At 36.4% G+C, this 26,989-nt stretch overlaps 1 protein-coding gene across 1 annotated transcript in view; it reads right to left on the bottom strand.

Annotated features, from left to right (window-relative positions):
* Nucleotides 1-26,989, bottom strand: part of LOC109049947 (calcium/calmodulin-dependent 3',5'-cyclic nucleotide phosphodiesterase 1A-like) — a 64,384-nt gene that overhangs the window by 16,780 nt on the left and 20,615 nt on the right. Inside the window, exons 4-6 of the mRNA XM_042752218.1 lie at nucleotides 2,318-2,431; nucleotides 854-1,033; nucleotides 477-543 (exon numbers count right to left, since the gene is read on the bottom strand). Coding sequence (XP_042608152.1) covers nucleotides 477-543; nucleotides 854-1,033; nucleotides 2,318-2,431 — 361 coding nt within the window. The remainder of the gene's footprint in view (nucleotides 1-476; nucleotides 544-853; nucleotides 1,034-2,317; nucleotides 2,432-26,989) is intronic.

Genomic DNA, 26,989 nt, shown 5'->3' with positions numbered 1-26,989 from the left:
AAAAACTTTAATTTCTTTTAACCTTTCAATCTTTCTTTCTGACCCATAAAGTTTTTCTATACACATCAGTATATAATTTAGATTCTTTCCACAGCCATTTAAATAAATCAAGTGCGTCATTTTGTCTGTTTGTGATAAAAAGAAATCTCTGTTGTCCACATATGCTGCATTCTATTAGACCGAAAAAGAGGCTAAAATCTCTCTGTCCTGTCTAAACGGTGTGTGTGTGTGTCAGGTAACCCAGCTGGCCGAGGGAAAGATCAATTGTGCACTTCGGTTGATTAAACAGGGCTGTTTGCCTGGAGACGGTTTGATTTTGCCATCTCCCCCTTGTTGTTTCTCACATCAGCTATTGTGCTTACAAAATGTGTCGCATTCACACAGCTCTCATTCATGCTGTGACCAGGTTGTGCGTGTGTTTGTGCATATGTGCATTTGAGGTCACAACCTAGAATGTGATTGGCTCGTTCCATTACCTTCAAGGCCGTGATCACGCTGGGTGGATAGCTCAGCCCCACCATGTTGGAGGTCCGTCGGTACATCCTGTCAGAAAGAGATAACACACTCCTGTCAGTGTGTGAGAGCTTCTGAGAAATAAAAAAGGGGGAAATCCCTTGTTTCACTCCAGATGTCCTTTAACATTAATATTTTAAGAGCATGCAGAGCTGGAAATATGAGACTAGACAGGAAATGCACAGCAGGGTCACAGGTCAGAGTCCTGAGTCAGGCCCTGCTTAAAATGTATCAGCTCTTTATCAGTTCTTTTAAGGTTTCCATCTATAACCCGTGGGGTGCCTATAGGATTTAAATTTGTTGACTTTATGCCGTTAGCTTTGGAAAAACTCTCACACACCTTTCCACAAATATCCCTGCTTGCACCGCATGCACGATGCTGCGAAATCGCGGCTTCTCCTCCGACCGTCTTAACATCAGCCCCATCTGACGTGTGAAAGTTGACGCCAGCCAGTCGCGCACTTCTGAGGGAACAGAGTCGGACTGGATGTCACTGAGCTCATCTTCTGTATCAACAAACCTCCCTCAAGAAAACGAACACACACACACACACACACACACACACACACACACACAGACATATAAGACACGATTGCTGTCTGAAGACACTAAATGGGTAAGTCATGTCACTTTCGATCATGTCAGTTGAAATTTCAGCCAAAACGCCTCTGAGCAAAAGTGATGGAAAGAAAAAGATAAAAATATACAATTCCACTTCAAAGACAAGGGAAATACAAACTAACATATCTGACCACCTAAACATAACTTACATATGGAAAACCATCTCCACCACAAAAAAAATCCAGCTTTGATAAATCATAATTAACAATATCATAATTTAAGATAAAAAGTTGTGTGACAGAAAAAGTTAAAATTCTATATTATTATGAGATAAAAGACTAAATTATGACTCAAGGCAAAATGATGAGATGAAGTCATAATTGTGACAGTCAAAATTGAAATACTGATTATTATGACAAAAAGTCAAAATTCAGAAAAGTCCAAATTATTAGAGAAAAAGACAATTGTGACAGCTGAAATGACAATTCTGAAACAAAAAGTCCATATTATGATGTTATAATGAGATAAAAGACAAAATTAAAAGTCAAAAGTCAAAATTATGACATCGTGACAGTTGAAATTGACATACAAAATGATCAGTCAATTATAGCAAATAGTTAATTCAAAAAAGCATTGCTATTTCTCTCATGAACTCTTATGAACATGCTGAAAAGAGCGAGGGAGGATATCAAGACTTCTTGTTAATTAATTTGGTCTGCTCTTCTGTTAAAGTTAAGATATGGGAAACACAATATGCCACATAAACTTGTATGGACTATAATTATGATACTTTATGTCATGTTGCATCCAGTTTAAAGCCTGAAAGCTCCAGTCCCTATTCATTACAACTGCCGAAAAAAAGAACAACAAAAATAGGCACATTCAGCAAAAATGTTCCTTTTGTGTTTTTTAAAAAGTATATCAAACAGGTTTGGAAACCATAAGGGGAAGCGAATGATGCAAAATTTAATTTGCGCACATTTCCCTCTCAGATGGGTGCCAATGTTTCCATTTCTGTCTGAACAGCTGAATAAAAACACATCAAATGCTGGAGCACTCATGGCAGTAAGGAGACAGCATTACAGAGCACATGCAATCCCTCGTACAGAGGTTTAAGAGCAGCTTTAGAGATTAAACACACTCTAGGAACAACATATACCTCTGACCCCAAATTTGTTGGTTTAATATTTGCCAAAAAAAAAAAAAGCATAAGAAAAATTCACAATGTATGTGTTTTGCTTACCTTGTTTCTTCAATGTAGACAGATTCCAAAACGGATGCAGCATATTCTAGGTTTTTCTTCAAGTCGACAACAGAAGCCTCACCTCTCTCCAACTGTTTCACCAAACATCTCAGCCTGAAATGAAAAAAAGACAGAATTTTTAGCCTGGATTTAATTGTCTTTAATGAATAGGACAGTGCTATGCAGTGTATGCAGACACCTGCTTTGCCTTAGTTTAATATCCTCTTGTCCCCTTTAAAATTTTTAAGAAGTGTTTTTTCTTTGAATTCCCACAGATGCAACCCCCCCCCCCCCCCCCCCCCCCCCCCCCCCCCCCCCCCCCCCCCCCCCCCCCCCCCCCCCCAAAAAAAAAAGTGCGCATCAAGTCTCTGGCACCATGCTATTATTCAGTGAATAGTCTGGGTCACTGTTTTGTTTATGAGCCACACATAGTATCTCTGAAGTGAACTACAATCTTCAGTCATGTGGACAGAGGGCCAAATCAAAAGGCCAAATGTCCCAGGTGTGTGCAGCAGAGAGATTTTTCTGCATGGGTCTGGGTTGATGAGGTGTGTGTTTGCATGAATGGAGAACACAGGAAACACGTTTGACCCAGTTCCCATCCCAAATGACTGGACTGAGCGAGCCAGAGCAGCATGCAGGGGTGAGACAGAGTGAAATCATGCAGTCAATCTACTGTGGAAATGTATAAGAAGATATTTAGCAAAATATAAGATAATATTCCAAAAGCACATTAAGGAGAATGCTGGTTTTAACCATTTCAGTTCCCACTGACTTTAAATGTATGGAATAATATAATGAAAGTTAAATTGGAACCAAAACTGGTAATAAACATTTTTCAAAATATCGCGGTGACTTTTTTTCGCGGTGACTTATAAAGTCACAATTCCGGAATATAAATTCGCAATTGCGTGAAATAAAGTAAGAATTGGGAGATATCAACTCACAATTCTGACTTTTTTCTTGCAATTGCGAGTTTGTATCTCGCAATTCAGACTTTCTCAGAACTGAGAGATATAAACTTGCAATTGCAAGTTATAAAGTCCAGTTCTGAGGAGAAAACAGTTCTGTTATATATCTCACGATTCTGACTTAACTCGCAACTGCGAGTTTAAATCACACAATTCTGACTCCATTTCTCACAATTCTGACTTTTTTCAGAAACAAAAAAAAGCAAAACAAAAAAACAATGTAAACTCGAAATTGAGGAAAAAAGTAAAAATTGTGAGATACTGTAAAAAGTCACAATTACTGTACCTTCTTTATTTTTTTTTTAATTAGTGGTGGAAACGGGCCTCCATATGAGGGTGGATAAGTGATTACAGAATTTACATTTTTGGGTAGGCTATCCCTTTAAATTCACAGTTCTGTTCAAACTTTCTGATTTATTTTAGAAAAATAGTATGGTTCGCCTGTAAATGCCCTCCTAAAAACATGGTTTTCATGTTTTTTGCATTTTGCAACTAAGCAGTGTCTTGATACACTGAATCACTTATTTTTGAGTATTGATAATTACATTGAAGTAGTCTTTATTAATTGAAAATTAGGGAAAATTACCATTAAAAAATATATATTTTTTAAATTAATTAAATTTAAAATAAACTAATTAAAATAAAATTTCTGTGGCATAGCAATAATACTGATAATAAAAAAAATGGAATTATAAAAAATAAACATGAACAAATCTTGAAAGTGATCAGTTTTTACATATTTAGTATTTACATATTTAGTCCATTTCTACAAAAACTGACAACTTTTGACTCTTCTCTCAATGATCTCTTGTCCTCTATCTTCAAGTGGTCGGCAGCTGTGTTATTTGAATGAAGTGTTCTCGTTCAACTGAAAAGTGTGACGTCGGAAGCAGGGTCGAGGACACGCTGTTTGAACAATGTTATCAAAACAGGCGAAGCGGAGCAGAAACACATTCCGCTGGCATCCCCAAGGAATCCCCTCCTTCAGACAAACACACAATCGATGCCGCAAGTCAATGCCATCCCATTAGAGGATTAGTACTTCCTAGAATCTGTCCGGAGCAGAAATGATAAGAGCAAAAATTCTTTATACGTGCGCGTCTGCTCGGCCACCACTGCACAATGTATGACCTTTCTAATACAGAGAAAGAGCCAGATGAGATGCTTATGATTAGACCATTAAACCATGCCTTCCATCTCAGATTGGGAGCGGATCGGATTTAGACAGCATGTTTCAAATAGAAATGTAAATGTTTTTTTGTCATGATTGCTGAACTCGGTAATGTCTGTGAACAGGAAATGGTGAAGCCGAAATGCATCAACATGTTGCAATTTCCCTGAGCTGAATTCTATAGGGAAATTCACTTTTAATGTCCATCTGACAGGCAGCGGAAAAAAGGGAACTGCTTTTATTGATTGTGTGTGTGTGTGTGTGTTTTTCTTAAAATGGCATGTGTTGTTGATAAGGATGGATTATGATGTCAGTATACCCAGTGTACCCAACAAACCATATTCTACTGCATAATTTGCTATTATATACTATAATAGTATGCCAATTTCACACTGATTTTATTTTAATTAAATGTTAACATAATTATCAGGCTTTGGGTAAATACTTTAATCCATCTATGCTTGTTGGTTGTATTATTAATAATAATAATAATAATAATAATAATAATACATAATACATAATTTATTATTAATAATGATAATTATTATTGTTTTTTAATAATATTATTATAAATAATATTTAAACAATGACATGTTCAATTAAAATTTGACGTGATGTGTTTAAATAATAATAAATAATAATTAAATGTAAACATAATAATCAGGCTTAGGGTAAACACTTATACTTTAAGCCCATACTTTAATCCGTTGATGCTTCTTGGTTATAATAATATTAACAATAATAAATAATAATAATAATAATAAATATTAGTAGTATTAGCATTGTTTATTAATAATATTATTATTATACATTATAAATATTATTTAAACAATGATATGTAAACTAATATTATTTAAACAATGACGAAACTATCAAATTAGTATTGTGAAACGTAAAATAAAATAAAATAAAATAAAATAAAATAAAATAAAATAAAATGCAACACAGGACAACACAGGACAACACAACACAACAAAACAACCTAGCAGGCATTATGGTAACCTACAGGTCAGAGCAACAGTTTAAAGTTAGGTTAGATTTTATAAACATGACTAACCCCACATTCGTTTTAATGTCGCAGACATTTGAAGGAAACTCTATTGTCCCCTTGAGTGCTGAGGTTTGTCACCATGACAGTAACACAAGAACACATGTTAAGCACGTTGTTATGTACAACAGGACGCATGCAGTGCATTGGCCAAGCATTCATGATGGCATTTGCATATTTACACAGATTATGTGTGTCTGGCCAAAGGCAAGCTTTATATGCAAATATCATTCTATTCGATGCTCATTCACTGTCATATTTTGTCTGACAGACATACAGTTTGTGTTGTACGAACAGACCACCAGTGGCATCACACACTAGGCTTCCTGTTCATTAGCGGCTCCTAATGAGCATGTGTGCTGATGACTCATCATGAATGTTTGACTTTCGCAGAGCAGATAAACTCCAGCCTAAGGGGTTAAGACTGCAAAATTGTGAAGAAAGACATTTAAGCCAGACTCTATAGCTATGTTATAAAAACTAGCGAGCTTCCTACCTAGACAGCATTTAAATAAATAAAATTGATAGATAGATAGATAGATAGATAGATAGATAGATAGATAGATAGACAGATAGATAGATAGATAGATAGATAGATAGATAGACAGTAGATAGATAGATAGATAGATAGATAGATAGATAGATAGATAGATAGATAGACAGATAGACAGATAGATAGATAGATAGATAGATATGCTTAATCTTATTTGTTTTTAATTGTATTTTATTTTAATATATATGTGTGCTACATGTTTTAATGTTATATATTTTAGTATTGTGTTGTTCACTTGGGTTTAGAACAGAGGTTTTGTCAACATTGACTTTTATGTCTGTGCCGAGGCTCCAGATCTCAAGGGCGTCACAACCAGATCACTCAATGGAGTATCAGATACAGCACGAACAGGGAAACACTATTAAAACACAGACCTCTGGAGAGACGTGACGATGTGTGGACTTTCTTGTCTGCCCTTTTTTCAAGTTCTTGAGATACTCCAAGGTCACTTTTTATCCTTCCTTTAAGCTTGTCTCTCCCCTTTTATTCTTTCTTTTAAAATATAACACACACAAACACAATCACACGCACACACACATTAACTTACACAAACCGCTTACCCGAAAATCAACACATGCCCTCTTTCGTTCCACCCTCCCCCACGCTCTGAGAGATTTCCATCTTTCTCTCTCCACTGAAGGTCAGTGGATGGTCTGTTTTAAGGTTAGTCAATGAAGATCTGAGCCATTATCACGCTTTACTGACTTCTCGAAAAATGCACAAAAGCTTCAGGACGTCTGACGACACAGGATTTATTCAGGACGTCCGTGTCTTGCTTGAGTTCCTGTATCATTGCACTGGCAGACATTTCCCTCACTAAGCACAATCTCTGGTTGGTTAGTTTGACAGTCTGGCCGTCAGATTGAGGTTCTGTTCCAAAACCTTACGAGTTGCCTCAATGTCTACAGACGTCTTAATTGAAATAGACATGCATATGTGACCGATTTGGAGTGTTCTTCACATGAAGTAACTCATACATTAGTGTTTTATACAAATAACACTTGAAGAGAAATTAGTTCACAATGGATTTTAATGCAGTTTGATGTTAGCATGTTGCAAACAACAATACTGATTGTGTGCTGCATTCAAGAAATACATTTTTATCGGTTTATGCACTCCCTGGCTTGGGAATTGAACCCATGACCTTGGCAAAGCTTTAATACCTTTTAAACCCTTTAATAAAGATAAACAGAGGACAGAGAAAGAAAGAAAGAAAGAAAGAAAGAAAGAAAGAAAGAAAGAAAGAAAGAAAGAAAGAAAGATATTTGCTTGACAAAATGGGCAAAAATATATAAATAATTAAAAAAAAATAAAGTTTCTAATATAGTAAATAAAATAAAATAAAATGCTTGGCCAAAAAGAAAAAATAGAATAAAAAATATATTTGCTTGACAAAATGGTCGAAAAATATATAAATAAAATAAAAATAAACAGGATGAATAGATTATGAAAAAAAGAAAAAGAAAGAAAGAAAGAAAGAAATATGTTTAGTCAAATAGAGAAAAAATAAATAGAATAAAATAGATTGAAATATACGTGACAAAAGAGAAACAAACAAATAAATAAATATCTGGATGTCCAAAAAGAGGGAAAATGTAGACCAAATAAATAAATAAATAATCTATAATAATAACTTAGAAATTAAAATAAAAATAGACTTGCTAAACAAAATACAAGATACACTTAAAGAAATATAAACAAACAAGCTTTGTTCTCATTAAAAGAAAAAATGCTAAAAAAAATAAAAATAATAAATTCTCAGAAAATTGAAATCTTCACTACAATCCTGTGAATTCTGTTTTCTTGGAGCAGGATTTTGCAAATTTGGCCATCTTGCACAGAACAGCATGGCTGCGTGACATAGCAAGATGTGTTAGGTTGTTGATGGGTTTGTAAGTCATGTTTGCTGTCGTGAGTTTTTTCTCCTGGGGCTCTGAATGAGCGTGTTTGTGCTGAGTGGACTGTTTACTGTGACCTTGACGGATCTGGTGAGCTCAAACTCTGTTATTCTGATTGCCATGTTCCGGCACGGCGGAGGTTGCCATGGTGATTTGCGATGCGTCAGTAGACTGGCACATGTAGCCTGAAACATATGTGGCGTCCATGGGGGGTCCAAATGTCTTCCTTCCGCGTAGTGGGGGACTGGACCACAAGGATATGCTGGTAATCAGGTCCTAAACAATCAGTGCCTAAATCTCCATCCGGATGTGGTTTCAGAAAGGAAGCCAGGTCAGCACCCCGATTTCCCAACAGTTCTTTAATTCCGACTCACAAACGGAGTCCCACAGTGATGAATACTTGACCAGGGCCAAAAGCACCAGAAACCGCTTGGATTGAGAACAATGACATAATATTCTCCAGTGACGTCTCCTCAACCTCCAAAGATCAAACTCAACAAGATAAACATACCATAAGCCTAACAATCTTTTAAACCGATTGGTCTCAAAACACAATTAATTTATTTTTGGCTTTTTTTGATGGGAAGAAAGAGGAACAGTATTAGGAAATCAGATTTAAAAAGTGTTTTCCTGCATAAGTACCATATCTCAAGGTGTATTAAAAATTTCAATATATTCAGATCATGTTTTACCCAAAAATCACGATTTTGAATAAAGAAAACATTACCCTAATACAATTCAACAAATACAAACCAACCATTATTTATACTTACAATTTACTTAAACTTACTTTACAATTTAAATAATATATGATAATTTTCTGCAGTGTGTACAGCAATGAAAATGACATTTCTCTGAGAATATTCGGAGAACAAAATATCAAAATAATGTCACAATTCAATCTTAACGGTCCCCAAAATAGGCTTAGTTTCAGAAACACACACAGACCTTTAGTCTCAAAGGTTTAACAGATAAATCTCTGTTCACCAGACCAGAGATGGACCTGAACCCGTCAGCAACAGGTTCAGTGTGTTAAGCCTTTCCAAAACCAAAGCACAGTGGCGGATGAAGCAGAAAAACCAATGTTGGGCCGATCTTCTCAAGCTCATCAGGTTTAAACCTGTCCGTAAAGCACAACACTGTAAAAGCTCTATAAACCCTTTAATCAGGTTGGGGAGAGCAGGACTAAGTGCGCCGTAATCCCCTTTAACGGCTCTCTAATTGGATTCTGGCAAAATTACTCATGCACATACAGGATTGAAGATATCTCTGTCTCCAAAATATCCACAAAAACAAAACTCACAAAAATGTAAAAAACAGCCCAAAAAAAACTGAAGGAACCTGGATTAATCATTCAGGATTATAAACAACACATTCCCGGCCCATCCACTAAGAATGCCTCATAATATCATGTTCAGCCATATAAGAAACACTGCAGTATTATCACAAAGGCTGCATATTAGATGTAATCATACACATGTAACTTTACATATTCTTTATCTATTTAAAAACCTTTGACGCAGAGTGCAAAAAGCGTTCCATCATTCTGACAATTGAAAAAAGGTGGTCTATTGCATTTCCCTCACTAGTACAGTATTACAAATTACACTGACACTAAAGCGAAAAACACACACAAGTCAGCTGCACTTTCTTGCCCTGGAATATTAACATATTAATGCATGTGTCATGGTCTATGATGGCTGCTATTTTTCTTTTGCATGCTTTATCATCGACCAGGCAGAAATGAATTACATCAGACATTGTAGAAAAGTAGAAGTAATCATTTCAGATTTCAATCAACCCAAAAATAAGGATTCTGCCATCATTTACACACCCTCGTGTTGTTTCAAACCTGTATTTCTGACTTACTTTCTTCTCCATACAATGAAAGTCAAAGGGTTGTTCGGACCCCCAATGCTCTTCAAAATATATTTTTTTGTGTTCTGGAGAAGAAAGAAAGTCATACAGGTTTGGAACGACATGCAGGTGAGTGAAGACTCATTTTTGGGTGAACTATCCCCTTAATAATTAGGTTCAGGGTTTTGTTTGAATGACTTAGCCAAAGTATGAGCAGTAATAATACCAACGCTTGCCTTAGCAAACAGCTTCTGTGGTCAGGTCTGTAATGGATTGGTTTGTTACTCTAAACTGCACAAGGACAACTAGCAGTCACAGTCAGGCCCAAACCCCTAGAGATAAATGTCTGGCTTACGGTGCATTAACTCAAAGCGTCGCAATACGGCAAATCACAGGACTGCCCTAATCCTCTCCAGTCACATGCAGAAACTATATGCGCACACACACACACACACACACACACACACTATGCACACAATAGGTGACGCAATCATTAAAGAATTCCCTTTATCAGATTCACTCCATCTGTCAGACATTACTTTCACTCTGTTTGTAAAACACTTTTTTCTTATGAAGCACTAAAACAGATTAATGCATTAAGCAGGTGATGTGAATATATAAAGTAGGTGATAAAGAGACTTGAATGCTTTTGGTCTGCAATCTGTTCATTGGTTTGGAAATGGAAGTGGGATGTCAGCTTTGCACGTTAAATATAGTTTATAGACTATAAACAACAAAAAAGAAGATGGATTAGAAAGATTGTCTGATTACTAAACCTACAAATGTGCGCAAAGAATTATGGGCATGTCAGTAAATGATCAACAGAGGAGAATTTGTGAGAAAATGAGATAAGAACCAGTGAAATATTTCTAATTGTTATCTTGCTGACATGGGTTTTGCTTCGATTCTCTAAAAAAATAATGGCGAAGATTCTCTAAATACCAAACATGCAAATGTGTGCAAAGAATTACGGGCATGTTAGTAAATGATCAACAGAGGAGAATTTGTGAGAAAACGAGATAAGCAGAGATAAGAACCAGTGAAATACTTCTAATTGTTAACTTGCTGACATGGGTTTTGCGTCGATTAATCCAGAAAACATCCACATGGGGAGAGATTATGGTAGTTTGTACATGCGTGAACCAGTGAGAGGATCAGTGAGGGAAAGTCCAGTGCCAGTCCAGTGGGAGTCACATGGGAGTTTACAACAATACAGTTTAGGATTTTATAATAATTCTAAACAACCTCATAATTAAATGTAACTTTTGGTTGTTGATTTTTAAATTTGTCCTATAATTTTTATTTTTATTTTTAAAATAACGACTCATTAATATTTTTGTAATATATAAAAATAAGAGGTTTTACAGCATTAGATGAATTTACTTAATTTACAAGGACAAATGGGCACTGTTCCTTAAATATTCCCAAACGAATCAGAAGAATTCAATCAAATTTAACCAAACTGATATTGAATTACACATTCAATTCAATATCAATTTGAATCTGTAAAATACACCCAAATTATTCAGAATTAAACAAATATTAAATCAAATCAAGTATTCAATTAAATCAATGGCTTATGAATCAAAATAAAGTGAAATCTGTAAATGCACTCAAATTAATCAGATCAGAATCAAATAATCGAAACCAAATCAAATCATATTGAATTTAAACAAAAGAATCATTCAAATGTAATCTAGAAATGTACCCAAAAGAAACAAAATTAAACTAATACTGAATCAAGCCAAAATCAAATCAAAGGCTTGTGAATCAAAATCAAATCTGGAAATGTGTATCGATACAGCCATAAACAGTTCTCCAGGTATGGACCTCCTCGGCCTGCTCTGGAATATTAGAGTATGAACAAGGTACTTTCAAAATCTTTTGACTTGTGCTGTATTAAATTTATGCGAGTGATGAAATCTGCAAACAGCTGTGCTGAAAAACAGTGGGATGGAAAGAGATTTTGGAGCTGGCACTCACAAAAAGAGGCAACTTGGGCTGATTTGAAGTGACCATCTGTGGCATAATGAAAATCATGTTCTTCACGAAACAGCATTTATCCATGATGCCACAGGCGTTCACAATGCGCTGGCAGCTTTGCAATAAAGGGCAGCTTGTTTATCGAGCGGGACACAATATCTCACAAATGTTACTGCGGTATGAAGGTCAGTCAAAGCTTCAGGTTACAGGTCATATGCTTACTTTAACTGCCTTCCTAAACTAAACAGACACGGGGCAGATGGAAAAAGATAGATGGGAAGAGAGGGAGAGAAATTCATTAAATATTCAACTCCTATTTTGTTCAGTAACACTTCAGTGGAGACGTCAGATTGATAATTGGTGAAGATCCAACCGACACTGAACTGTCACTCAGCCCTAACAATCCCATTTATCCCAAACCCCCCTCACATTTCACTCTCTGGTGACGACATGAAGGTCACTGATACACAAAAGTACACATACACACTCCGCTACACATTCTACAGGGAATTTTGATTATTTAGCTGATTTGATTAATTGCAAATAACTAACTACTCAGGGTCACTAAGACAGCTTTGAAATACGACCTGGGTTTGACTGTGTGTTATATATAGCCGTGGAAAAGAACAAAACAGGGTTCCATATGACTATGGATCCATAACCTTGCTGTATGACCTGATCACCCACACCCAGCCCCCACAAACCAAGCAAAAACCAGCTTTACTGATGGTTATCACAGTAAACGCTTCTGTCTACATGCTAAACCAAGTACTCTATGCAATTCATTAAAATTCATCTTCTTTGCTCTCATTCAGGATTAATGACCGCAGGTAATCTGAGGTTGAAGATTTGAAGCACTAGAGGAGATAAAATACAGCTTTAATGATTTTTCCGCATCTGAGAGTAAACCAGGGCATCAGATGTTGCAACAACAACAACAAGGAGAGAAATCACAAGAAAATTATGTTTCTTTGCAGTGAATGAGAACGAAAGAGCTGAATAAACACTATAGCGTTCAAAAGTTAGGTCAAAAAGATTTTCTTTGCAAGAAATCGATAATTTTATTTATACAGAAATATTTAATATGCATTACATTGATAAAAGATATTTATAATGTTACAAAAGATTTATATTTCAAATAAATGCTTTTTGTTTGAACTTTCTATTTAATAAAAAATCTTGGAAAAATTCATCATGATTACTACAAAATACTATTAGCACAACTTGTTTTCAACAGTGACAATAATCAAATGTTCTTGAGCAGCAAATCACTATATTGGTATGATTTCTGAAAAGTACACTGGAGACTGGAGTAATGAAGATGAAAATTTGGTTTTGCATCACAGGAATAATTACATTTTGAAATATTTAAATAGAAAATAGGTTATTTTAAATTTGGCTGTATTTCTATCAAATAAATGCATTTAATTAATGCTTTTATCCAGTGTGTCCAAGCATTTTATAAGCAAAAATAATGACTATAATAAATAAAAAACACAATACTTTATAATTTGTATAATTATTAATATGTATAATATTTATGTAATATTATAATTATTTTATTTTGAATAATATATTTTTCACATATATTTTCTTAGTAATTTAACTTCATGATAATTTTGTAATAATAACAATAATTGTCCATGGTCAGATTTTACTGGTAATTTGACATACTATTAAAATAACAGTATTATGACTCACCCAACACTAATTTCTATCCCTTTTGACATAGATATGGGGATGCAGCTACTGCCGAAATTGCCACCAAGTTGACTGACTTGCCTTAAAGGACTTTGGCTCCATGTCTACAGTCACTCAGTTCCTGCTCAGAGCTCATGTAAAAGTCCTGGCACTGCTGGACTGAGATGAGCTCTTGGCAGAAGTTCCAGAGAATCTGTCCAGTCTGGGAGGAAGAGCCCTGTTCCTCTGTAACCGTGGAGACAGAAGCAGCGGTGGCTCATGGGCGGCGTAGCCAATGATGCTAACAGTGGGTGAAAAGTTTAATGGCCATAACAACACACCATTTACTGCCCGTCATCACTAATTAAGACCAGAGAGGCTGGTGTGGAATTGGCCAGGATGGGGAAACTCTAAATACAGCCGCTGTTGTCTGTTGAGCAGCTGGGCAGACAGAAACAGTTGACTCTGTTGTGTCTGTTCTGTCCAGGTCACTAATTGTCTCAGTGGCTGGTGCTCTGGTGCGAAGGCAATGAGAGGTTGAAGGCCAAAGTGTTGACACAGCATTTGCCAGGTCCATCTGGAGTCTTTCAGAAAGGTCCAGACCTCCAGAATGGCTCACGGGGGACTGAATCAATGCCCAGTCTGATCTGATTCATTCACATGACAGGATATGACATAATATATAATAGAATTCCAGAAGTGCACAACTCTCCCTTTGTTAAGCTCCTCCCATTTCAGATAATATAATAAGAGAAGCTTTAAAAAGAATTTCACAAGAAAGAAAAACTTAATTTCAGTAGAAGAAATTTAATGGATATTATTGTTACTTCATGAGATGGAATTACAAAGAGTTTTACATGTTACTTTTCTTAAACAGAAATGATTAAATTACATAATAGAGACTGTAGAGACTGTGAATCTGAATCAAGTATCACAATGAAAAAGTGTGAAAGTGAAAAGAAAAACACCTTATTTGAAACAAATTATGGACAGAACAGTTTCTAATGTTTCCACAATGTTAGACTTACATTAGAAAAAGAGCAAAAGCTGGTCTGAAAATACACATGACGGACAGTTGGGAATTGGTTAGATTAGGAAAGTGACTCAGTGTAACCATATAAACTGAAAGAACTGTTCCTAATGCTTCCACAAAGTTTGCAACATTTAAACAAATAGAACTGTCCCAAATTTATTTCAGAAAAACAGCAGAAGTTTGGTCTGGCAATATGATGGATGGCAACAGACGGTAAAGGGATAGTTCACCCAAAAATAAAAATTACGCCATGATCTACTCACCCTCAAGCCATCCTTTTTTCTTTTTAGATGAATACAATCAGAGTTATATTAAAAAAAAAAAGTCCTGGCTCTTCCAAGCTTTATAATGGCAGTGAATGGAAGTTGTGATTTTGAAACAAAATAAAGTGCAAAATCCGTCATAAATGATGAGAGTAAATCATGGGGTAATTTAATTTTTGGGTGAACTATCCCTTTAAGGAAGATCTGGTCATTAACATCTTAAAGGCGGGGCTTAGGAAAGGCTCATATAACAGTGTTAACTGGTAAAACGGTTCCTAATGTTTCTACAGTGTCTGCAACATAGGGCTTCAAAAGACTTACATCAGAAAAAGAGAAAACGATGGTCTGATAATATGGCAACAGTTTCTAAGGAAGGAACGGTCAGAAACATTTTAAGACAGGCTTAGCAAAGGCTCAATTAGAGGCAGCACAGATCCTCGCTTAACTCCTCCCCTGCTATGAAAGCAGATAAATGTCTGGGTTTAAGGTCAAGAGCTTTGTATTGCTGCAATTATGATTTTGATAGGTCATTATTCTACTGATTGGACATTTTCCACGCTGTAAACTCAGTTTCACAGTATGTCACTTTGCCAGCTATTCCCACGTAAACAGACATCTTACTTTATTTCACACTGAGGCCATCAGGGCTCAATTGTAGATTTATGAATATTAAAATGAGTCTCAGCACTGAACGCAGATTCACTGATAATACCTTAATAACAGCATCGATCGTTGTCTATTTCTCCATCAACCCATTTCTCACTTTAGCCCAATGGCAGTACCCAGATTTGATTCAAAGCAGTTGTATTGTCTGATTTCCAAGAGCCAAGTCAAACCTGGCACTGATCATCTAAAACATTCCCAAGGCTGGCAGAACACACCGAATGGTTTAAATTATGCTGAAATGAGTTTCAGTAAAAACATAAACCCTTCCATCCCTTCTCTTTCCCAAGATGAAGTTAAGACAAAGCGGCAGCCACGAACGAGTTCATCCTAACAGACTTAGCCGATACAAAACAGCAGGATCCCAAGGCAAAATGGAGAGCCCGGTAAAATTATGATCAATTAGAAAAGCAGATACAGGAGCACTCTGCTAACCTTCACAAGCAACTACAGCCTATTTAGTCAGCAAGATGATATTTCTCTTTGCAGATTAAGTGGCACGGAAAACACAAAAACATGGGATGAAAATTGTCGGCTGGTGGAAGGGGGAGATTTATTCACTAATACCCACACAACATGACATTTCACCACAGCTTTAACAGGTTCAATGCATCTGCATCCCGGATAAACATCCCTCTGTATCGCCTGATTATTAATATTACTTTCCTAAGGGTGGGGAATGAGTGACAGGGAGTGACAAATCATTATTTAAATTCGATTTTTACTCTTTCTGTACAAATGTTTTTGCCACACTGCAGAAAAATCCTTAACAAATTTAAATTTTTAGAGTTAAAACATCTCAACATTTTTTAAATAAGAAAAAAATTGCCTAAAAAGCAACAGCAAAAATTGTTTTACTTGTTTAAAAAAATTTCAACACAGTAAAATAAAACACATTCATCTTGTTAATCTAGTACATTTATTTTGCTGGATGTTTAGAAATATCTACTGCAAAATAATTTGCAAAATGCAAGTCTTAAAAATATATATATATAAATCTTAACACTGTAATTATGAATAGCTTACCTTTCCTAAATAAGCAAAATTATAATTTCAGGAATAACGTTTATGGTTTTATAACCCGACATATTGACTCCTTCAGGAAGCACCACTAATAACAATGTTTGCTCTTCTAAGGGATTACATATAAGACAGAAAGGATTGAGAATATACCTCATACCTGCGTATTCATAGTCTGCAGCTGCAAAGCCTAACAAATCCTCAGTGTTTTGCGTCTCATCAACCGGCACAGAGAATATAAGCTTTAGAGAAAAGCTCTCCTAACATCAGAGTTAAACACTTCAGATCTCCTCATGCCTGAGTGGCATTTCCAACTAAAGGTCTCTGCCAGAGACAGATAATAAAGATGCCGTTCTCCCGTGACAGATAGACAGATACTCTCAAGGCCTGCAAAAAAAATGTAAGTAAAATGGTTCTAAAATACAGTTTGATGAGTCTCTGGCCTCATAATTCTCCATAGAGGAAATGAGTCATTATTTTTGCAGTTCTGTTCGGTGACACTAAAAATGACACATTTCACCTTTAAATGAACTACATGTGAAATAAATATAATTCTGGAGAGAATATGCATATGATTTAAGCTGATTGTAAATAATGGTTTGAACATCGACCTCATTCTGCTCCCACGACCCAAGCCCTGGAGGAGCCCCATCGTGCACGATAGGTCATCTGCGGCCAAAGTCATCACAGCTGTGCTGATTTTATGCAGCTGAAGAGCTGTGTGAGCTTAGGTTAAAGCCAGATCTGTCTGCTCCAGGAGAAAAGAGTGTTTTCCCTCAACAGTATTTTTGCAGTTGGAGTCGCAGTCGTTTAATCAGTATGCCCTACAGATATTTGCATGGGAATGAAGAGTGAGGTCAGAGGTCACCGGTATATCCCTCGTGCGAAAGCAATGACCAGGAGCAGTGTATTAAAGAGTGTGCGAATGTTGCGGAGAGGCTTCTGGGTTTTAGCTTGCCTGAGGTGCAAACTGCTGATTTTCTTTCTGCCATTATTTTGAACGCATCTATAAATCAGTTTGATAAACACAACTGAAGTGCCAAGGTCACGACTTTCCATCACAGTTATATCGTCTCCGTCCACGCAAGCTATTTTTCTGCAAGTCATCCAAACTAGCCGAAGCAGAAACCGAAACTCAGGGGAAACAAGAAGATGGACATTACTAAGTCATGGCAAGATTAATGCTATGTTTGTAGCACATTACATTTTGAATTGTACAATGCAAAAAACATTTTCTGTGACTATTTACACTAAGTGCCAACAGTTCGTCTATTTAAACTAACTTTTACAAAAGAAACCAAGCTGGTGGATGGAAACATGGCATGGAGAGTAAAAGAGCAGTCACATCTAATCAAAAAAGGATCAGAATGACTAAACTTATGGGAAATTTATGGGCTCAACCAATTGCACAAGTTTAGGGGACGGGACTATGTTTGCCCGACCAATTAGAGACAGGGAAGTGCTTAGGAAAACTCTTAAAAATAAGTAAATAAAATGCAATAATTCACACAAGTGGTGCAGAAATTACACACTTAGCTTTCAATTATGTCTGGATATGCTTTTAATAAATTCCTTTAAAAAAAAAACCAGGCATCAGCTTTCCCAATACTTGTATATCATCTTGCAGAGCAGATATATCAATCATAATTCAGGCCGTCTGAACCTCCAAAATACCTATTTTTATTGTTTGCAGGGCGGTTTGTTATGATGTGCATGGAATTCATCACAAATGAATGCTAGCCAGCACCTGTATCCCATTATTGTGTGGGAGCAGCAGGGAATGAGGGGTCGTGGTGTGGCCGGAAGAGATTGCTCCCTGCTCTGGGAGATAAACCCAGACTCATTTCTGCTCTCCATCTCACTGCCGGCAAATTGAAGGACAGACAGAGCGAAGCATACGTGCAATCGGCACTGCACTCTTTAACAGAACAGTGCATTTAATCCCCGCAAACCCCTGTGGGCACGGGACTCTTCAGGAGTATGGAATAATACGATCAGGAAAGCTCACTCGAGGTCTATGCGGGAAGTGCATAAAGATAGACTAAAGGATGGCAAATGACAATGGCATCCATTTTGTCTCCCTGTTTTGTATTCAATTGACGAAACACACCAGCTACGGCAGCTCCCCGGGGAGGGCATTGGTGTTGTAAGGTGAAATCGCTTGTTAAATATGTCACTTTTTGACTGGAGTAATTATCTTGTTAATTATCAGGTGTGGGGGCTGTGAATCAATGGCTGTGAAGTGATCAATTAACAAGCTGAAATCAGTCAGCGGAGGCATGACGAGACAACACCTCAAGAAACAAATGCTAAAACGCAGCTCTGGATCGCTGACGGACTCAATCGTTTGAGTTGTTTTTGTGTAAAAAGTCTAAACGCTCCAATGCGAAAGAGAATTTTCATCTGTCGGTGGTTTCTAAATATTTATCTCCACTTCATTCCAACTTGGAAAAGCTAATCGGCTTCACATGTAGTCTATCAGAATGACACAAAGCTATAAGGAGAAGAAAGTTGAATGCGGACAGACTGTTGGGTTCAAACCACATCAAAGCTAGTTTCCACACCACAAGAAGTCAAAAAGAAAAGAGAACCTCATGATAACGTGTAAACAAACCCCATCTGCGCAGGGCTCTGGTGAGTTTGAATGCCCCAGTGTTCATTACGCCATGTGTGAGAAACAGATTGAAGTGCCGTCAGGCTGCAGGAGCCTTTAATAGCTGTGCTGCCTCTGACTGGGAAGCCAGTCTTAATTAGATCATCAGAAAAGGCCACAGTGATGGCCGTTATACACTCCCTGGATTCAGCGGCTCGGGTATCAGTTTGGGTCAAAATGCAAACCCTGGACAAAATGCCAGTGGCAGTACAAATGTATTGCCAACCATTTGCCCCTATAAATACCTGAATGATAAATATGAGTTTAAAGAAGATTAAAAATCTCTTTTGTCCTGGCCAAGATTAGCAGCTCATAATAGTTAACAATAACAATTAAGTTTCAAAATAAAATACACAAGTTACAATCTTCAAAAATCTGCCAGCCAAGTGCTCCTTCCCATCAAAAGCACTGTGCACTAACCAAACACTTAACATCGCTTCAACTACATCTGAGTTCAACATTGTAATGGTGATCTAGACCTCACCAGTCAACTTTAAAATCAAAACAGCATCGTGAAATGACTAATACTAAGAGGTCTGTAAGAGAAAGACTAGCTGCCTTTCTTTTTGAAGCACAGTAAAACAGTGTGGAATGTAAACTTATGCACATTGGATTACTGAAGATGGTCTTCATCAACAGCTTGTCATTTGATAGGAAAATCTTAGAAATGTTGAAGTCTATCACATCTGTATATCTTCTATAGACTGTCCTTCCGACAGTCATGCAGCCCATCACATTCAGTTGCGAGCTGTATGACATGCCAAACACTGCCCTACCCAACTCAAACCACAATGCGTGACCCACTTATAGTGTGTAACAGACCATTTGGCCAAAGATGGTCAATGCATAAAAAACCCACCAAACCTGTGCGACCCAACTGACCCAACTGAATTTGACCTAGAATGTGGTTTCTCTCTGAGCTATAAAATACATCACACATGCTTACATACAGTAACATGACACACTTCATTCAACTTTTTTGCCAAAACAATAATAATTGCTGGTTCGGTATACAGTATAGACAATGAAAGATATATTTTACATAAATTTATTGGACATAATTTAAATTTTGCTACCATTCATCAAACCTCAAGCTGCTACAAACGCTTATTATTTGTATTTTTTGCCAATGGTCATTGGTTCTTGGGTATTAAGGTCATTGCACATTGAGTTGAAATTCTCGTCCGAAATTTTCGCACCTTAAAAAATAAGTACGACTTTATGTTGTGTCAATCACATTTACACACTGCCTAAAAAACTTTCGTCTGTCATTAAAAAATTCGGATCGGGTCCGATTTTCTGCATTTTCGCATCTGTGACAAGCATTTTAATAGGAAAGGATGATGAATACAAAAAAAATAAATAAAACGCATACAAAATTTCGGACTCAGTGTGCAAAGACCTTTAAACTCAAGATTTTCAGCAAGTAACAACTCAAAGTCATGAGTTGTACCAACTAATTTTATGGTGTTTTTAGGTCCTTTTCGGATCTTAGCAGTACATCCATTTTTGTTGCATGAAAAAGAATTGGAATTCGTTTTGAGTTCTTCAAAAAATAAATAAAAAACATGAGGATGAATAAATGATGGCAAAATACACAATTTTGGAAAACCTATTCCTTCACTGCACAGCAGTGTGGACGAGAGATTTATCTGAACACGCAAGAATCTCCCGTGACTTAATCATCAGGAGACATAAATCCTGTGAAGGAATGGAGTGATGGTGATAATTACATCAAATTAAACAGCTGCCACAAACAGCCCCACGAGCGCTGTATTTCGCCTGAGAAAACATCAATCTTCCCAATTCCATACACACACACACACACACACACACACACACACACACACACACACACACACACACACACACACACACACACACACACACACACACAAGAAACAAATTAGGACAATGCTGATTTAAGCTGATTCTTATCAAATATTCTCACTCAATCTTCTGAGCACAAAATAGCTATGCATAGCCAAACTTTTGACTATAATGTGAAGTTCACACTGGAGCTTATGACAACCAACAGTTGCCCACTTATATAGGAAGAGATTCTTTGACGGACATGTAAAGTGACCATACTGAGTCAGGAGTTCATCAGAAATAAAATATATAGGTCGTGCTTGTCTAAGCTTGAGACTGGGCCCAAAATAACTTCCTGAACTGGGTTTGGTGAAACAAAAATCATTATTAAGACAGATGAAAATGTCACATTCTCAGAAGTACAGTGATATATATGATCTGATGTCTGAACGGCCCGTGACCTTTCACCTTGATGGGCTCATAAAGCATAACTCCCTCAAGCCCAATTCACAAACACACAAACACACACACTTCCCTCCAGCTCTGCACACACAGTCATTGACATCTCCAACACTGCCCTGCCAAACCATCAAAGCCTGACAAACACAGACATTGTCATGCGCACACACACACACACACACACACACACACACACACACACACACACACACACACACACACACACACACACACACACACACACACACACACACACACACACACACACACACACACACGACACAGTGAGTAGGGAAGGACAGGCATCTGCTGCTGGCTGTTTATGTCTGTGTGTGTGTGTGTGTGTGTGTGTGTGTGTGTGTGTGTGTGTGTGTGTGTGTGTGTGTGTGTGTATCTGTCTGTCTGTGTGTGTGTGTGTGTGTGTGTGAACAGCACTGTCTAGATCACAGTCATTACTGACCGGTTAAAGCTTTTTTTGTTTAGTCTCTGGTTGATGTCAGAGGACGTCTGTAGCTGTTCTATTTGGGTTGTGTTTGAGTGTGTCTTTCAAATACATTCAAATATAAACAGCTAGACTGATATCCTGTATATGCATATGGGGCCATCAATGCATATGTTGATACTACATGTCCATGCATCACAGTTTCCACAAAAGTATTAAGGGGCACAACTGTTTTTAAGAAATGTCTGAGCAGCAAATCAGCATATTAGAATGATTTCTGAAGGATCATGTGACACTGAAGACTGGAGTAATGATGCTAAAAATTCAGCTTTGCATTGAAGGAATAAATCACATTCCAAACTATATTCAAATAGAAAACTGTTATTTTAAATTATTGTAATATTTAACAATTTTGTGTTTTTGATCAAATAAACGCAGCCTTGGTGAGAATACAAGACTACTTTCCAAAAAAATCACTGGCTTGTGATTTTAAATTGTAGTCATTCAGTACCATGTACTATGTATTATGGTATTATTATCTAAAACATTCACTTTACCATCATGATATCAAAGCACAGTTTTGTAAGTGTTCTCATATGCTAATGCACAACTGCGCTCCATTGACTTGTGATAATGAAAGAAAACTGCTGTTTATTTCCTACTGACAACCAGTAATTAAACACAATGTCACAACCCTATTCTGCTTTCAGACTCTGTTTTTAGCACAAACCACATCAGAAAACTGTGACCAGACCTACGTACAATAGATGTGGTTTCTGATTACAACCGATTTCCAGCAAAAAAAAAAAAAAAAAAAAAACTCAGTTTATGCAAATTGTTCGCAAACAGTTTTATTTGCTCATTTTCCAAGCTCATGTTTCATGTTGAGATGATGAGATCTGTTGTATTCACATTAGTCCGAGTGAATATCTTACCTCTGTGATGTCTTCTTATATTTTCGTCTGAAACAAAGAAAAATATATGGACATTTCAGTTCAGGTAAATGCAAATTAGATTCAGTATATAAGGCCACTGGGGCCAGTTGTCACACAGCCATATATTTCAACAACTATAAGTTTTTGAATCAAAAGTGCAAATACTCAAACATGTATTTTACCTTAAAATAGCATAATGTTTTTGTGAATTTCATGCATTTATATTCAGGCATTTTTTTATATGTATACGTTGTTATTTTATTGATTTTTATTTAATTGATTAATTTCATTTCTATTTTTTTTCAATAGCATTTTATTTTTTACAACATCTTTAATGCATGTGTTATGCATGTCCTACCCTGAAAAATGTTCACTAGAGTGAAAAGTATGACCACTAGCCATTTGAAATACAGGCAATCAGAGTAAACAATCTTTTCAAAAATGTCAAATATAGCGGTTACATAGAGTTGAAATACTCAATTGATTCAAATGCTCGAATCAAGGCGCACATGAACATTTGTGCAAAAAAGTAAAACAATAACCCTCTTATGATGGACATCTGAACATTTGGTCATCTAAATCCAGTTAGTGCATGAATGCTCGCTCTGTTTTGCACGTAGAGAGGAAATGCCTCTTCTTTTAAAGCAGCGTTTAGTAAAACATGCAACTGCAGCTGCTCTCAAGCCATATTAAGACAGATGTTCTGATTGGTCAAAATAGATATTGATGACATCACTTTCAGAAGAGCCTAGAGAGACTAACACACAACTGCTGCTATTTACATGAAAAAGCGACCTTTAACCTTAACTTCCTGTCGACTTCATCATCAAAACAGCTTCCTCTCTTTCACTCTGCCCATCTAATCTACCGCAAAGAAAAGGCTTGCCTTTATTACAGTTTTAAACTTTTATAGATTTGTGTTTTTCTCTGTGTCCAATGGTGTCGACACAGGTCTCATTTCCCTTGGAGCCGCCAAGTGCACGATTAAATTCTTAATAAGCTCAATAAAATGGGCCTAAAAGGGAAATAAAGCTGGAACCAGGATGATTTTGGTTCAATCTCGCCCTGCTCTTGACCGGTGCCATTATTACAATGTTGATGGCCCTTGTTTCAGGATAAATAACAGCTGTCTGACTTCTCCACCTGGGTTCAGGGACCCCAGGCTGACAGTGAATCCACCGTCACGACGAATGCAGTTGTCATAAATTTAAAACCAAACCTGGAAGATATTTTGCCATTTATAACATGGATTAGCATTCAGCGGCCTAATGTGGAATTACACAGTGAAGGATTAGATCAATCCTTGCAATGGCAAACAATAAAATCCCCTTGTGATAACATACACGTCATTACTGACCACATAAACTCAGAAGAAGCAATTCCTTTCATCTACTGGCAAGAAATGAGACGCGATAGGAAATAAGTTGCACATGCAGCTAATAAAGTCATCCACAGGCATGTTTTTCTGCAACATTATACTCATGAACTTCGCCTTTGGATCACAGAACAAGAATTCATTTTAATAAAACTCTTGTGCCTTCAAAGAAAAAAGATTTTTCGGTTTAGTCTATTTTGTTGCATTTATTTTCTTGATCTAGCTTCAGTGACAAGTTCAAACATTGCATTTCCCTTTTGTAATTCCTCCGCAAATACTTGCACTTTGCAAATATTTTGTTTTAATATGCTGGATCCGTTGGCAACCTAGTTTTCAAACAAATGCATTCTAAATAGCGATCAACTGGAAACACTTTTAAAGAAAGATGAGGTTGCTTTTGCCACACATGAAGAGGATGTTTGTACTGAAAGTGACCCGTTAACCCTGACCTGCATCTCACTTTCACAAATATGTCAGCGTCACATTAGAAAGCCATCAACTGCAAATCACCCAATAAAAACAAAAGTACTATAAAAATAAGTTTAACTCTACACACTTTCTACACATTTTATTCTTTTACTCTTTGCACTGTATATTTACTTAATTCTTAAAATTTAAGTTTAATTTTATTTTCTTAAAATTGCAATTTATTAGCATTTTTATTAATTAAAATAATCATATTTACATTTTAATTTATTAGCTTTTTGTAATTTAAGATTCTTGTTCCTTGCTACTTTTATTACGACTCAGTTATCCGCACAATGATTTATTTTTGTTAAAATAATATACTTTTATACTTTATATTGCTGTGAAATATTACCATTATATTGTGTAATTTGTAATAAATTATTATATCTTTATATTTTTACACTTTGTAGTGCATTATATTCTTATTTATATTTACTTCATGTGTGAAAATAAAAAAGTAAAATTTTTAACAAATTTCTCACAATAATACTTTTGATTAATTCTTAATTTATCAGCAATTTCTATTAATTACAATGATCATTTTTAATATTCAAATCCTTTACTCTTTATAATGTATCATTTTAATTTCAGGTTGTTTTTATTAAGACTCTATTAAACTTAATTTAAAATATTTTGAATTATAAGAAGATTTTCTTGTACTTTTATACTTCCTATTCTTATAAAACAATACTATTAATATTATGTTATTTTGATTTTTGCTTTTTAGTAAAATTCAAATTCAAATACATGTTGCTCATTCATGCACAGAGACAGAAAGTATAAAACTCTACTCACAGTCCTCGCAGTCTGAGCCAGATCTTCTCAATCTGATCCGCTTGTAGGTACTTCAGAGAGTTGTTCTCGAAATCCTCAATCTCTTTGGTGGGCGACTCCATTTCAAAAAAGTCGACCAGGCAAAACGACATGAACGAGTTTGTATCTGGACAGCACGGAAACAGAGGCAGTTTGTAGAGCAATCGGCAGCAGCAGCAGCAGCAGACGCCGAGTCTGTCACAGAGACAGCTGTAGCACGTCCCTCATCCTGTTCCTCTCTCTCTCTCTCTCTCCTCTCTCTCTCTCTCTCACTCACTCACTCTCTGTGGTCGTGGGCTTGTGTCACCAGTTCTGGTCAGGTGTACAGAGAGGAGCCCGTATGGCAGAACTGCACAGGGGGCCGCTTTCTCTCCCTCATAATTACAAGGCAGTGGAGAGGAAGAGGAGGAGGAGGAGGAAGAGGAGGAGGAGGAGGAGGGGAGGGGATTAAACAACTGCTGTTGATCTCTGTATCAGAGTCTCGGCTCCATGCAGCCACACAAATGGAGAATAAAACCAATGCAATGGAAGCATGGACCAATAAGTGGATAAGTGGAGAGACATAAAAGACAGGAAGAAGAGAAAAAAATAGAAAGAAAAAAAGAGATAAGTTGAAAGAGGCGGACTTGGAAAAAAGGATGTCTCTGAAGTGTAAATAAAGTGTCTGAGAGAGAGAGATAGAGAGGCTTTGACTTAGATAGCATGTAAACAGAAGGAAAAAGGTAGTATTGTGGTTCTACAATTAAACTATTTGTTTCCGAATATACACTTATACATAAGACTTTAATATTTTATTACCTTAAATAAGTGTATAATGCATTGAAACACACTATTGACGCTAAATGTCATTGGTTATATTGTGTAATCGTGTGTTGTAAACGTTTTGAAGGTCAATGTGAAATCAACACATAACAGATATTCCGGTCTTACAACGGTGATCATTTTCCAAAAAATGTTTGTTTGTATCTCAAAGCAATTTCCGTTTCAGCTGTTGGATGTCACCAAGTCCTATTTTTCAAATTCCTCTCCAACCACCTGGATCAAAAATTATGACCTTTCACCATCCAATCAATTTCCGATGGATAAAATCAAGTCATTTTCTTGTTGAATATCTTGTTTCACTTCAAAATATGTTACAGTTAAATAAAATGGGTTGCAAATGCAGTTTCATGCTGATTTTAAAGGTATAATTATGAATACAGTGTAAAAAGAATTCACAGTAATTTTCTGCATTATAAATATTATACACTGTAATTAATTTAATAAATTAAATAAAAAATAAAAAAATCATAAACCAATGTGACCACAGTTTTAATAGATGAATGTACTTTACCAAAACCTGCCAAATAAATTAAAATATGTATAGTAATACTCAGAAAAGGTAAAGAGACTTGTGAGAAAATATGATGTGTGTCAGATTTTTGTTCTGCGTGTTCAGCAGCGGCAGCTCTTAAAGTAATAGCAGCCCAAATAACCTAATAACCCAGCTGCTGTGATGTCTGTTAATCAAAGAACAAAAGATAAGAGGAAATCAATAACTTTTATACCTTTTAGGATTCATCTTTATCTAATTTA

Source organism: Cyprinus carpio, chromosome B24 (assembly GCF_018340385.1).
Source record: "Cyprinus carpio isolate SPL01 chromosome B24, ASM1834038v1, whole genome shotgun sequence".
NCBI classification, from domain to species: Eukaryota; Metazoa; Chordata; class Actinopteri; order Cypriniformes; family Cyprinidae; genus Cyprinus; species Cyprinus carpio.
Note: the sequence above shows the minus strand (reverse complement) of the source record. Positions and strands in the feature narration are given on the sequence as shown.